The sequence below is a fragment of the Rattus norvegicus genome, chromosome 6 (genome assembly GCF_021556685.1).
Source record: "Rattus norvegicus strain SHRSP/BbbUtx chromosome 6, alternate assembly SHRSP_T2T, whole genome shotgun sequence".
Classification (NCBI taxonomy): Eukaryota; Metazoa; Chordata; class Mammalia; order Rodentia; family Muridae; genus Rattus; species Rattus norvegicus.
In genome coordinates, this window is record NC_141539.1 from 133,824,955 (window position 1) to 133,839,441 (window position 14,487).

General features: G+C 50.4%; 1 protein-coding gene across 9 annotated transcripts in view; it reads right to left on the reverse strand.

Annotated features, from left to right (window-relative positions):
• Nucleotides 1-1,807: 1,807 nt before the first annotated feature.
• The window catches only part of Wars1 (tryptophanyl-tRNA synthetase 1), a 31,021-nt gene continuing 18,341 nt past the window's right edge, over nt 1,808-14,487 (reverse strand). For 7 of the 9 annotated variants that reach the window (XM_087553511.1, XM_087553517.1, XM_087553515.1 and 4 more), the window contains 7 exons: nt 14,227-14,409; nt 9,689-9,789; nt 8,166-8,278; nt 7,787-7,960; nt 4,660-4,800; nt 3,135-3,292; nt 1,808-2,111 (listed from right to left, as the gene is read on the reverse strand). In XM_087553511.1, coding sequence (XP_087409637.1) covers nt 2,090-2,111; nt 3,135-3,292; nt 4,660-4,800; nt 7,787-7,960; nt 8,166-8,278; nt 9,689-9,789; nt 14,227-14,409 — 892 coding nt within the window. In that variant the 3' untranslated portion in view covers nt 1,808-2,089. 9 annotated transcript variants of the gene reach the window in all.

A 14,487-nucleotide genomic window follows, 5' to 3' on the forward strand; every position in this document is an offset into this window, starting at 1 on the left:
CTGCACACACGCTCCCGCTCTGCTCGCATGCTTCGAACACAGACTTAGCACCCCACGTCTCTTGAATTAATCCTGACGCCCTGTGGCTTTAGTTCCTGAACTTGAAAGTTCACCCAGCTTAGGGAGGTAAACATGCTGGCACATTCTGGGCCAGCACCTGGAAAAGAACAACTAATAAAACGTCTTCAAAATCACCAACCCTGACCCTGTCAGCTCCACTGGCGCCCACTTTTGTGTCTCACTTTTATTTTTTTAGTTTTAACTTTTTTAGACAGGGTCTCACTATATAGTTTTGGCTGGCCTGGAACATGCTGTGTAGACCAGGACGGCCTCAAACTCTGACATCTGTTTCTGCCTCCTGACGGCTGAGACTAAGGATGTGAGACACACTTGGCATGTTGTGGGAGGTTAAGCGCAGACTCTTGGCTCTCATGTTCCATGTTCATGGGGGTCAGGGCTGTGCTCTGGTTCCTGTGGATCCCAACTCCTGAGCTGCTACCTAGTCCAGGCTGCCACTGGAGAAGGAAGTGACTTAGCAGGAAGGGCCTGGAGCTTACTCTATGGCCCAGCTGATTTCATTCTCATCGCCTTCCTGCCTCAGCCTCCCAAGCGCAGGGCTTTTAAGTGTTACCATCCCAGAAGCAGTGAAGTCAGGGAGGAGGAGCCGGCTGCAGAGCCAAGGGCCCAGGAGAAGGGCCAATAGTGTAACTCTGGAGAATTTCACCATGGCCTGCATACCCCGGATATACCATCTAGATGGGAGCTGTCACCTGCTCCTGTCAGAGGGGCTCACACCCCCATCTGTGTGGTATAGATGCCACTCAGAATGAAGCTGTTCTTCCTGGAATTCTCTGGACCACAGGGTTTTGGCAAATGAGGCAGTGGGTGTTGCAGACATGCAGGTACCCTCACTGACAGGCAGCAGCCTTGGACAGCTCCTCTGTGCATTCTTACATGGAGGAGATGGAGCTCCCAAGAGGCCAGGTGGCTCACCCAGTTGTGGCTGATGGGGTGGGAATGGCCTGGGTACTCATTCCTCCCTGGGCCTAGGACCCCACCTGAGCTGGCAGATGCTCTGGCTGGTAGACAATGACAGAAATGTCTCTCCCCTCATCTGCACACCAGAACATTCCATGGGTACAACGGTGCTTCAATGCCGGGGCATCATGAGTGGCACTGGTTCGCCACCTTTGGCCACAGCTAGCCAGGTGAGGTGTTGGCAGGGAAGTGTGGCCAGTCTAGTGGGATGGGGCCTTGGGAGGAGCCCGTGTGAACCTCATGCCACACTCTGGCACTCTCATAGGCTCTGAGTCCAAGCGCTTGGTTTCCCCGGTGCAGATCTTGGTGTTCTCAAGACTAAGTCAGAGCAGAGTGCTCAGTAACACATTCACTGGGCTTGGACAGGTCATGCTTGCCTCTTTGCAAATGCGGACGGGTGGGTAAGGTGAAGCCAGGTTCCACTTATGGCTGGGTCTCCTCTGCACTGCCGGTGGCTCAGCTCAAGCCTGTGCTCCTCACTTCTGCACCTCCCCGAGTACCGGCTTGCTGCAAATAGCATGCCACACGCACATACTCGCTAGGCTGTTAGACTGTGAAAGAAGGTAGATCTCAGGGAGGAGGGCGGCTTCTCAGGACAAGTGGCCCCACAAAATGATCCCTAGGAGTCTGGCTCTAAGCACCATGGGATTCCACCACTCTGTCTTCTCTGAAGTATTCCCCTGGACCCCAGCAAGGGGAATGGTACAGCCTCAGCAGTAGGTGTAGTGTCCAAGTACCTCGGCAGCCTGCCTGAACAGACAGCGACAGAGACGGGAGCACAACAGTTTATTATTTCTTGCCTGAAAATGGTGCAAGGTCAGAACACTCAGAGCGAGCGGCCCTTGTGCCTTCAGAGAGGACAGACCCTTCAACCAGGGCTTTCCCTGAGATATGGCCTCTGCTTTCCAAGACTCTGAGGGCGGCTCATACATGCAGCCACCCCAGAGGGAGAGCACTGGGGCCTGGACAGCTGCTGTTCTTCTGTCTGTCTAGCTATGGTCCACCGGCCTGAGGCATGGCCAGCACACTTCTGGCCTGCCCTCCACTTCAGTCAAGTGTCAAAGCAAAAGCATCTGCAAAGGTAACAGACCGTCCTTAGAGTCTGGTGGTTGGGAGAAGCCACCACTGGGCTTGACAAGGTGGAGTCTGGGCCATCTGTGGGAAAGTTAGGACACTAAGGGTAACAAGCACGATTCTGGAGTGGACAGCACGTGTGATCTGGAGTTTAGTTACTTCAGCCTCAAGTCTCTCCCACAAGATTTGGGTTAGTAGAAGTGACCCAGCCTGCTCCATAATCAGTGTTAAAGCATAAAGCTGAATTATCCACCCAGCTTTGTGGTGCAGGAGACTGAACCCAGGGTGTCATGCATGTTAGGCGAGTGCTCTACTGCTGAGCTACTCCTCCAGGACAAAGCTGATGACTTCCTAGTCAGGTATAAAGCAAAGCCTGTCCATATTACACGTGTGTGTGTGTGTGTGTGTGTGTGTGTGTGTATGTGGTATGTGTGTGTGGTGTGAGTGTGTGTGGTGTGTGTGTGTGTGTGTGTGTGGTGTGGCTGGAGCAGTGGCATTTCCCACCACATGTCTCCTTGTCAGTTTTTCACAACAGTTTTCAGTTTTACAATAATGACATTCTGACTCCACAGAACCAGAATTAAACAGATTACTACAGGATCATGCTAGTAGCCCAGGGTGGCTCAGATCTTGTGTCTTAGCCTCCTGAGTACAGAGACTATAAAGTGTGTACCACCAAGACCAGCTGAACACACACACTGGAATACATTTTAGAGTTTGTTTTGGAGCCCTAGGCTGCTAGGCAGACAGTCCTATGTGGGCCAGGGAGGCAGCACATCTGGGCTCTTTGTGGGAGAGATTCTGGGCTGGGCTTCCATCTGACCACACGACATTAGCATCACCTGATCACCCTTAGCAGAAAACAGACGGAGACATCACAGAAGAAACAGCGTCCAGAATGCTGCACAAGTGCATAGAGACCCAGGTCCAGGAATTACCACGTGACGGAAGCCTATAGGGAGTGTGACTTGATTTGACAGGGTGGGATTACGGACAGGTTTGTCACAGAAAAGAGGCATTACTGGAAGTGAAAGGACAGCTGTCGGGGTGCCATGAACTCCTTCACTGTTTCCTCGGTGACCGCCTTGCGTCGGGCCTGGTGCTCTGCAATCAGGGGCTGAAGGACATCTATGAGCGTCTTCTTGAGCTCCCCAGTGAGCATGGCTCCGCTAGTGTAATCCTGCAGGAAGGCGGATGCCATGAGCAGTGGCTTGTGTATCCATGCCCTCCCTCCCTGAGCCCTTGTTTAGCCTATGTCCCTTTGTGAGCAATATTGAAAGGGTCATAGTAACCTGGGTCTTAAGGACACTAAATATATTGAGTCCTGTGCCCCGGGCTCCTTTCCTTCATGTTTGTTTCATCTTAGTTTATTATTAAATAAACTAGAAGCCCAGCAGCCTGTTCTCTAATAAGAGACATAAAGGGAATACATGTGGATGGAGAAGACAGTGAGGAGGAGCTGGGAGGATGGAGGGAGGGAGACCATCATCAGAATATATTGTCACCTAAATCCTATGTGCCCTGGGACTTCTTCCTGACCGTGCCACACTTTAAGTGGACAAAACAGAAACCTAAAACACAGGCGGCAGCAAACCAGGGAAAACTGCCTGCAGTCCACACCTTAGGCACTGACCTGCTAGTGAGCGGGCCCTTCCTCTGAGAGGCTTCCACTGAGTGTCACGTAGCTCTTTCTAACTGGCTTCTCACTGCCACTTTCCTTCACTAGCCCTGGCATTGGTTCCTGTGTCACTAAAACCCTTTAAATACTTATTCCCATAATCCAAGCACTCAGGTCGCTGAGGCAGGAAGATTGTCATGAGTTTAATACAAGTCTGGTCTATATAGGGAGTTCCAGGGCTACACAGTGAGATTCTGTCTTAAACAATAACAACCAAAGACACCCCCACAGTGGTCAGCGCCCCTGAGACGACTCTCCCTGGCTTCCGCCCCACAACAGTGCACGTTTGCCCATTTTTCTGCTGCTGTTTGCGTGTCTTTGGTGAAAAGCTGTTTTCTGTTCCATAGGATTCCTTGGAAAACATTCCAAGGCCAAGGTTCTGCTTCTCCCAACCTGCTCCCTGAGAGGCTGTCCAGGGACCAGGGATACCTAAGCCATCTCTCAGTATGCAGTTTTCCCTCCATTTCTCTACTGACAAGGAAGACAAACCTCTTTATGCTTGTGCTTCTGTGAACTACTCAAGGACTCTTCCCATGTGGTCAAAGCTGAGTGATCGATCTCACCTTGGTTTGTTTCTGTAAGCAAGACTTTATGGATGGTCCCTGGTCACCTTGGTGCAGGGACTGTGCTCGTGTTCTCTGCACTGCTCCCTCCGACTTTGGGATACATGCTGTGGAGGCGAGCACCTGTTCTGTTTTTTTTAAATATAACGTCTTGCTCTGTAGGCCAGGCTGTCTGGGCATCTACCATCTTCCTGCTTCAGTCTGAGCAGTTAGATCTAAATAAGCACGAACCAGGCCACCGAGGATGCTCCAGCAACGCCCAGTCTTGGCTCATGGGGGTGGGTGGCAGGGATAAGGTCAACTCACCTTTCTGATCTGCTCCAGACTGTCGTCATCTTCAAGGAAGAAGGTCAGATACATGAAGGACACGTCTACTTCACAGTTGCCCCCAAACTGCCTGTGTTCCTCCACGGTGTCCCTTCCTCCAGAAAATGCATGCTTGTTGACCTGTGCCAGCACAGAGGCAGTTACACTAGTGACTCATAGTGAGGAGGAGGAGAGAAGGTGTTTGACACCAACACCCCCTCCCCCAACCCCCAGTCCACCTTTGCCCAGAGTCACAGAACAGTCTAGAAACCAAAGCAGACTGGGCTAGAATCTAGGGAAGAAGAGCCAAAAGGTTCTCCAGAGTTGGTGGCCACCAGAGAGGATGGGGATGGGGCTGCACCCACAGATGGCAGAGGAGCAGCCCCCGACCCATGTGCACATGAGCCATGAAGAGCAGCCATGTGCACGAGAGCCATGCTGTCTGAGCACAGCTGAGGGAAGCTCCACTCTTGACAGGGAGGCAGGGAGGCCCGAAACACTTGGCGTGTCAGATGGTTAAGAAAGCCCCAGTTGGGGCTGGAGACAGTTCAGGGCTTAAGAGCACTGGCTGCAAATCCAGAGGACCCGGGTTCAATTCCTATCACCCACGCGGCAGCTCACAGCTGTCTGTAACTCCTACTCCAGTTCCAGGGGATCTGACATCCTCACACAGATATACATGTAGTCAAAACACCAATGCACACACACAGACATACAGACATACATACATACATACATACATACATACATACATACATACATGGAGAGATGGCTCAGTCATTAAGAACACTGGCTGCTCTTTTAGGGAACCCGAGTTTAACCACCAGCACCCAGTACTGTCTGAAACTCCAGCCGCAGAGGGTCGATGCCCTCGTCTGGTCCCTGCAGATACTAGGGATGCCCAGATAATGGAACACCGATACACAGGAAAACAAACAAACCCAGAAACTAATAAAATGGGGCTGAGCATGGTGACAGGCACTTACTTTAACACCCAGGAGGCCAAGGCAGGAGGATTGCTTGAGTTCAGGAGCTCCAGGCCTGCCCGGCAACACAGAGAAGCACCATCTCCAAGCAAACAGAAGGGCTAATGAGAGGAGCTTGATGTTGTGTCGTAAACTTTTAACCTAGCACTCAGGAAGCCTCTGCAGGTGAATCCCCGAGAGTCTGAGGCCAGCCTGGGCTACAAGTGAGATCCTGTCTCAGAAAAGTAAGTAACTAAGTGAATGGATGGATGGACGGACCGATGGGTGGGTGGGTAGATAAGTAGATATAAATATTAGGGTAAAGGCTACCAGTCTTCGGACCTTATAGATGCTGCCTGGACTGCTAAGGTAGTCTCCATAGTCATGTTTTGTCTCAATATTTTGTCCTTATGTAAAGTTCCTACAACCTAAATTCTGCTTGGTTTCCAGACTGCTGACTCACGAGAGCAAATGTTCCCAGAGATGGGTAGATTCAGTGAGTGTCCTCCATGCCTGGACTACTCCATACCTTACTGCTTTATGACACATGTGACATTCCCCTGAGTTCCCTGAGTGGGACAGTGGGGCCCCTGGTTCTGAGCTGGCCCATCGGAAATACAGATGCCGCAGCCTTGTGGCTGGCACAAGAGTAGGCTTAGGCCTTGACCTGTGAGTGTCGATCCAGAGAGGAAGCATCAGAACTGAAGACTGTAAGACACCAACCAGTTGGTGTCCTCTGGAACCTACCTGCAGGCACAGAAGTGCTCTCGTTGACTTATAAGGCGATAGAATCGGGCCTGACTGTGGGCAGCTGTGTTAACCAGTGGCTAGACTTCTTCACCATAAGACTGGCCCTGCTGCTGGAGGGGTCTCAGCCCAACTCTGGGCTATGGTGACCGTCTGGAGCTGCGGTAGGCCTGCCTGTGACCCTCCCACCTGATCTTGTGCATGCTGCTCACCTAGCCCTTGTGTTTTTGTTGGTTTTAGCAAATGAAAAATACTCCAGAGTCACAGACTGCTTCTAAAAACCAACTTCTCAAAACCAAGTAGAACAGGAGTCTCTGCACACCTCACTTCCTTCTCTCCGCTCTGCATTCTGGAAGTTTCAGACAAAAGCAAAAGAGAAAGAAAGATCCCCCAGTTCCAATCCTACCAGCTCCCATATTAGGCAGGGCTGGTGGAAGGCATTTCCGGAGGCAAAGCTAGATATGAGAAGTCCCCACTGTCAACCAGAACCCGTGGGACTTTCCAGAAAGCTGGGGCTGGCAGGGACTCTGACTATTGTATAACATTCCCCAAACACGCTCTTCTCACTCCACTGAGACTTGGGTCCAAAGGAAATGTCAGTGGCTTCCTGTGGTCATGAGGGCTCACTCACTGGCAGCTTGCCACTGGCAAGAGCACTGGGCTCTGCACATCTGGGTGCGTAAACTCCTCTCTAGTTCTAGTTTCCAAAAGACTTGTGACTATTGCCAAGTACCCGGCCTGTCAGACGGGGCCCAACTAGACATGGCAGTCTTGTTGGAGGGAACTTCCCAGTTTGGTCCAGGAGAGCACTAAGGACAGCAGTCCTCACCCTGGAGCAGGGCAGGAGCTTTGCAGCAGCCAGACTCTGTCTCCTGACTCTGCTTCAAACAGTGCAGCCAGGCATGGTGGTGCACACCATTAGTCCCAGCACTCCCGGGGCAGAAGCAGGTAGATCTCTGCCACAGCCTGGTCTGTTCTCAGACTGTCTCAATAAACAGACCAGCACTCCTCCAAGCTGAGGGGAAGGAAACTCAAGACGCCAGCACAGTAGCTGAGCTGCTCAGTCTGATGTTCAGTAGAGGTGCGTCTGTTACAGTAACTGACAACAGCTTCATTGATCATGGCTGTAAAGAAAACACCAGAACTCTGCTTCTCTATCAACATGCTGGTGAGAAACACAGAAAAGAGGAAACAGAAAAAGCCTGCAGGTTTTCACCTAATGAAGGGATCAAAGACTAACAAATTCCCAAACGCCAAAGGCCAAAACTCCCAATCCCCCCAACCCTGAGCTCCCCTGTGGCACACACAGGGTGGAGCAGGGTGGGTGCGGGGCGTGGAATTCAGCATCGCTGTGAGTCAGAGCTGCCTGTGATGGTGCTAAGTGAACCTGCCTGCTTCCTGCTTCTCCTGCTCACCTTGCTCTTGATCTGCTTGGCCGTGTCGGTGAGGAAGATGGAGGAGTTGGGGTCACTGGCGCTCATCTTGGTCTGAGCACCCTGCAAAGCAGGGAAGAAGGTCGAGTGCAGCAGGGCAGGCTTAGGATGGCCGATTCTGGGGGCCACATCCCTTGTCATTCTGAAGTACGGGTCCTGGGTGGAGAAGGCTTGGTGAAGACAAGGGAACAAATAGCCAGGCTCTGGCCAATGAGCCACCCTCAAGGAGCCACCCTCATGGGAGGCCATGACTCTTGCAGCCAGTTTCAAACTGGCTCCTGGTCTTTCAACACCCTCTCCAACACCTCCACCCTGTCCAGGAGTCTAAACCCGAAGCTGGCAGCCCCAGCTGCCTCCCAACCTGGTCAATGGCACATGGGATGAGGCACTGGATATCCGTCCTGTCTCGGAAGATCTTCGGGAAAGAGTTGCTGAATGATGGGGCAGCCTGAACAGCAGGAAAACTGATCTTCCCTGAAAGAGGGGAGACACTTTTACGGGTTGGGCCGATCCACTGCTCTGGGTAATTAACCCAGTTAAAGGAGTCAACAATGGGTTTCCTCCCCACTGAAAAAAACTGAAGAAAGCCGAAACACACAGGAAGGGAGATAGTAACCGTCTAGCCCCCCAACCCCAGGTCCCCTCAATTTCCTCGTAGCATTTTTCAGTGTGCTCAGCTGTGTGCACACCATGCACTGCTGTGTAACATATTCTCCTTTAATGCATTTGGCTGTCATGGCTACCAGTGCCAGCCTTAAGGGCACAGCACCACAGTGGCCATTCCCAGGAGCTGGTTTCTCTTCATAACTCCGTAACAAGGCACCTCTCTCAATCTACAAGCGTGAATTCAGGTGCACCCTGTGTTTCTGTGCCTGTCACAGTGCACAGCACAAGGGTGAAGACTGAACACAGTGCCAGGGCAGGCAGGGCAGTGACTCTTCACAAGACACTGCTCCTGGACTGCTCACCTCAGCTGTGGGACTCCAGTGTCAGGTGTGTCTCAAAAGCACCAGGATCAGGCTCCAGTCGGTGGGAATGAATCTGACTGAATCATCCAAGAGGAGGTGAGGGGACAGGAGCACGTGAACACAGAGAATAGAGGCCCTTTCACAAGTCTCAAAGAGATGATGGCCTCCAAAGGCCAATACATTGGAATGTCAGAGACACATAGAGGACATACCATGGTATACAACTGGCAAATACTGTTTGTATCAGAGTGTGTGTGTGTGTGTGTGTGTGTTTGTGTGTACCACAGGAGGAAAGTACAGAGGGGTAGGAGGGGCTTACAGTTAGTCAAAACCCTTATCTTTATATATATTTAACTATTTATTTGAGATAACAAGCTTGGAATTCACTATAGAGATCAGGCTGATCTCAAAATCAGAGATCTGCCTGCTTGGCCTTTGAGTGCTGGTATTAAAGGAGTGCACCACCACACCCAGCTAAAAATTCTTATAACTGGGGAAATGGGCCCAGTGAACGCTCCCGTGGGAGAGCAGCAGATCCACCTGTCCTCCTGTGAGCCCTATAATGATTGAGGTCACACCAACATGTTGGAGAACTCCAGTCAGTCTTCTGTCTGTCTGTCTGTCTGTCTGAGTCTGGTGGAATACCCACTTCTGAACATTTTATATGAAGTGCTAGCATCACAGGTCTTGGGCAGGTGCTTTAAAGACCAGATAGTTGGGCTGGGCATGCGGCTCAGTGGTAGCATTTGCTCCATGCATAAATCCACAGAGAATGGAACGCATGCGTAGACGCACACACCAGGTATGTTCGTCAGCTCATTAGCTCAGGCTTTGGTGCTGCTGAGCTGTGCTGGTGGCTTCCTCTGAGCTCTGCCTGTTGCCCTGAGAGGGGTCCTCCAGCAATGCAGTCACTTACCAATGCAGTCACTGTCAGTGAAGCCAAAGATGCCTTTCACTTGGTTGAAGGTGACATGCTTCTGAATCTTCACCACGTTCTTGTAGAAGCCTGGGCTCTGCCTGCAGACACAAGTGGAGACACATCTGAGATGGAAGGCACCGTGAGACTGGGTATGAGTGAGGTGCAGTGCTGGAGACATTGGCTACCACGTGTTTTCAGCCCATGTTTAACAGGAACGTAGAAGTCATCTGCAGGCCTACAGCTAATGCAGCCACCCCTCTAGCCAGCACTGGGAAGACCTGTGAAAGGGTCAGAACAGAGGCAAGCGCAGAGGCAGAGAATGTACACATCTTGCTGGGCCAGTGTCCAGCATGCTGTGTGCATCTCAAGGAAGAAGTGACAACTGTCTGCTGACACGACAGTGTGGTCCACGTGTGCCCAGCTGGAATGCTTGGGAACCCATGGGTGCAGCAGAGGGTTTGCCCTACGGATGCTCCCCCGGCATCTGGTACCACTCCCCGGGCTACAGTGGTGCTCTGTCCTTTGGGTGGGGCTGGTGTCATGCCTAGCAACAGGGATGAACAACACTGGCTGGCTTGGATAACATGACTTTTCCAGACGGTGAAGGTCATGGATACGATGCTGAGATCTGTGGCAGCCATTCTGTACTGGAGGGAAAGTAGCCTGAGACAGATCATGGACATTAGCAGAATCCAGAGTGGTTCTTCTTTTACTAAAGTTTGATTTCTGAGCATTTTGTCTGCATACAGGTATGTATGTGCACCACGGGCATGCTCAGTGTTCGCAGAGTCCAGAAGCCTCTGAGACAGTCCTTAGCCACCACCTCTGGTGGCTTCTTACACTGGATTGTTGACAGCATTCCTTTCTTCAGCCTGTCCCTTGCTAGGCACTGGAAGGACAGAAAGGGGAATGTGTGACTGCAGGGTCTGGTGGGAGCTATGCTAGAGGCCAATCAAGTGGGAACCTAAGGGTTCTCTGGAAAGTCGGTTGGATTGTGTGTTGCTGGGGCAAACATGTAAAGGAACATTTCATTAAAGTGGACACGGGTGTGAAAGGCTACGGAAGGAACAGTTCACTGAAGCAGACCCAGGAGAGAGGATGCTCTCTAAAGCAAGCACGTGACAGGACACGTGATGAAGGATTCTTTGCTAAGGACACACATGTATTGGTCCATCTCACATTGTGTAGTTGAGCTGCACTTGTTGGAGCACCAAAAACCTTCTGGTGGCATGCTGCAGTTTCTTGCTACGTCCACAGACTTGGGCTGATTAGATGCACATGCTAAGGCAAGACCAGGCTGAGGCAAGACACGTGGAGGACACGTGATGTTTGAAGGGTATAAATAGGACTCAATGGACTGATGGAGACAGAGCTTGGCTTGCAGGTACGGCTAGCTGTGCAATGCACGTGGGTTGAGTCTTCACTGATCTTTGCTTTTCTGAGAGAGGCATAGCTGAGAACTTCTCCTGGTGTTCATAGCTGTCTCTTTTAGGTCGACTCACTGCTGTTGCTATCTCAACTCTACTGAACTGGACTGTTGGTGCATCCATGAAGTGTCTGCGAGTGGATCCAGCTGCTGCTGCTGACCTGTGAACTGAACTGCTGGTTTCCAGACAGCACAGACTGGAGTTGCTCCAAAGAACCTTGGTAAACATGTATCCTCTGGCTACCGCCTATTTTCTTCCTGTATCCTTTCTTTCCCACTACCTCTGGTGGGTGGTGGGCCGCAAGGGAGGTTAAAGCATTAAAGAAGCATTATTAAGAATAGGATTTGAGGGCTAGAGAGATGGCTCAGCGGTTAAGAGCACCCAACTGCTCTTCCAGAGGTCCTGAGTTCAATTCCCAGCAACCACATGGTGGCCCACAACCATCTGTAAAGAGATCTGATTCCCTCTTCTGGTGTGTCTGAAGACAGCTACAGTGTACTTATATATAATAAATGAATAAATCTTTAAAAAAAATAGGATTTGAAAAAACTAAAGTTACAGGCTGAACTCAGTGTGGAATTTAAGTACATTGTAACAGCAGTTGGGGCAGGTTCAGGACACTGCACTTGTAAATGGACTAAGGCACTGTTATGGAATGGCTTGCGCCTTCCACCTCTTTACTCATTAACTGCATAATCTTATCCATGGACATGCTACAGAGTTGTCTGAAAGGAGGGAACTTCTAGTCAGAACGCCCCCCATAAGATCCAGCTATAAGGGACTTTCTTTATTAGTGACTGAAGGGGTCCAGTCCATTGTGGTGGTGGTACATCCCTGGCTGGTGGTCCTGGGTTCTGTAAGATAGAGCTGAGCAAGCCATGAGGAATAAGCCAAGAAGCAACATCCCTTCATGGCCTCTGCATCAGCTTCTGCCTCAGATTCCTGTCCTGTGTGAGTTCCTATTGTGACTTCCTTCGATGACCTCTAAAACATAGGAAACTTGCTTTTGGCCCTGGTGGTTCATCACAGCAGTAGAAACCCTGACTAAGACCACACTGACATTTCAGTCCAGAGAGGGCAGACTTATAAACTGTCCATCAAACTGGAGATAGCAATGCTGCTGAAGAGAGTGCAGGGCCCAAACTACAAGAGTATGTGTGCTAAGAGCAGAGTGAACTCCTCTCGTCCCATGCTGGGGCACCAGGCAAGGCGGGAGTGTGGAAAACAAGGACAGGAGGGCTCTAGGCCTAAGTACACTTCAGAGAGCAGAAGCTGTGAGGGAGACAAAGTTCTCACTGCCTTGGCCAGCTGGGAGGCAGAGGAGGAAGATTACTTGTGCACGAGTTCAAGGCCAGCCTAAGCAACACATGGAGGGCCTCACAAATGAAAGCTACGGTCACTGTGTACTGCCAGCAGCCTGCCTGTGAGGGAGAGCCTAGCACTTGTGTCAGTTATTCTGAGGAATGAGAGAAGGCTGGCACACAGGGCATAGTCAGCTGACTATGTTACCATACACCACTGAAGAGCTGTGGTCAGATCTTCATCTTAGATCCACTTAAACTCCTCCCAGGACAGCAGATCTGCATGTTTACATGGAGTAATTAAAAAACAGTCTGACAGGAAAAACTGAAAAATTTGTCTTGGGGACGGGCAAACAAAAGATCTCAGCTGTTCCAAGTGCTGCCACGGCCCTGATCTGAACTTGATTCCAAGGATCCATATTGCAGAAGGAGAGAACTGTCCTACAAGATGTCCTCTCACCTACCTACCTACACACATTCCTCTCAATAAATAAGTGAAATGCAATTCAAATATATATATATATTTTGAGACTGTGTCTCATTATTTAGGCCACAGGGCCTCAAACCCAGAGAGATCCTTCTGTCTTTCCCTCCCTAGTGCTAGGATTAACAATATGCGCTACCACACCCAGAATAATAAAAATATTTTAAAAATTTTAATGATTTTCCTAGCTGGAAGAAAGATCAGCTTTCTTGTCGGGGTTTTTGTTGCTTCCAGTAGATACAGACTTCCCACTTGGCTTCAAGTATTTATAAAGGCAGCCTGGGGAAACAGACATCCAAACTCTCTGTGCCTCTAGGGCCCTTGTGTGCTTCCTCCTACCTGCTTTGGCCTAAGCATTGGCTGTAACATTACACAAGAGGGCCCTGAGCTCAAAGCCCACCTGACCTGCTGAGTCAACTCCCTTGACTGAAGGCTCACATTTTCTAGTGTTCAGGACTCCATGCCTCCCAAGACCCACCATGGTCCTAAGTCCCATCATGGTGGGGACAATCTGAGGGCCTCACACATAGTAGGCACATGCTCTACCACTGAGTCACTCCCCAGCACTCAGGAAGTGTCTGTGGGGCTAAAGACTGTTCATTACAGCACTTTATTCTTGAGTCAGGGTCTAACTGTGGCCGACTGTATGCATCAGTAGCCTGGGTGTGGGGTTAGAGGTATGTACAAGGTTTAATCTCATTCTTAGGATGGCTGACTAAAAACACCTCCCACCCACCCACTTCATTTCTTCTCACAAGGTCTTACTATGTAGCCCCTGTATAGTCTTGACCTCTTGACCCTACTTCCTCAGGCCCCCAAGGAATGGGACTGATTGTACGTACACACCAACACACTGCTTCCAAGTGTGATTTTACCATATTTTGTAGTCACTGGGGATGACATGCATGAATGAAGTATGCTGATGTAAACATGTGGGACTGTGCAGAGGTTATCTAACAAGTGCCACTCCCTTCTCTGAGGAAAAAGTCACATTGAAAGCGATAAGGCTACCAAACTCTCGGATTTGCTGTCCTTGGACACTATAGTGCAAAGTCCTTCACTATGACAGCTGAGGTAAAGCCATGACAACGTGGACGCATGTCTATGATTTCTGTAGATGTGGTTAAGAAGGCAACAGTAGATTTTGGCGTTACTTAATTCTTTCTATGTTCACATACAGATCTCCACCTCCCGAATTACTGCTTAATGAAACCAACACTCCAGATCATAAGAGAAGAAAAACCAGGCCATAACCCACATCAAGCATTTCAGGCTGGTCACGAGGTCTGCATTCACTTGCTCAGAAGGCAGCCAAACCCTTACCCCATATACTCAAGATCAGAGAAGATGAACGTTTTGTTGACGTCAAAGCCACAGGCAATGATGTCCTTGGCATTTTCCACGGTGTAGCTGTATGCCTGTTCCAGAGTCAAGTCCTTCCACAGGTACTTCTCATCATCAGACATCTGGATGACCAGAGGCACATCGAACACATCCTGCAGCCACCTACGAAACACACATGTCACTCCATGCCCAACATGCCCTGCAGTCAGCCAATCCAGGGACACTGAGGTGGGAGACCCC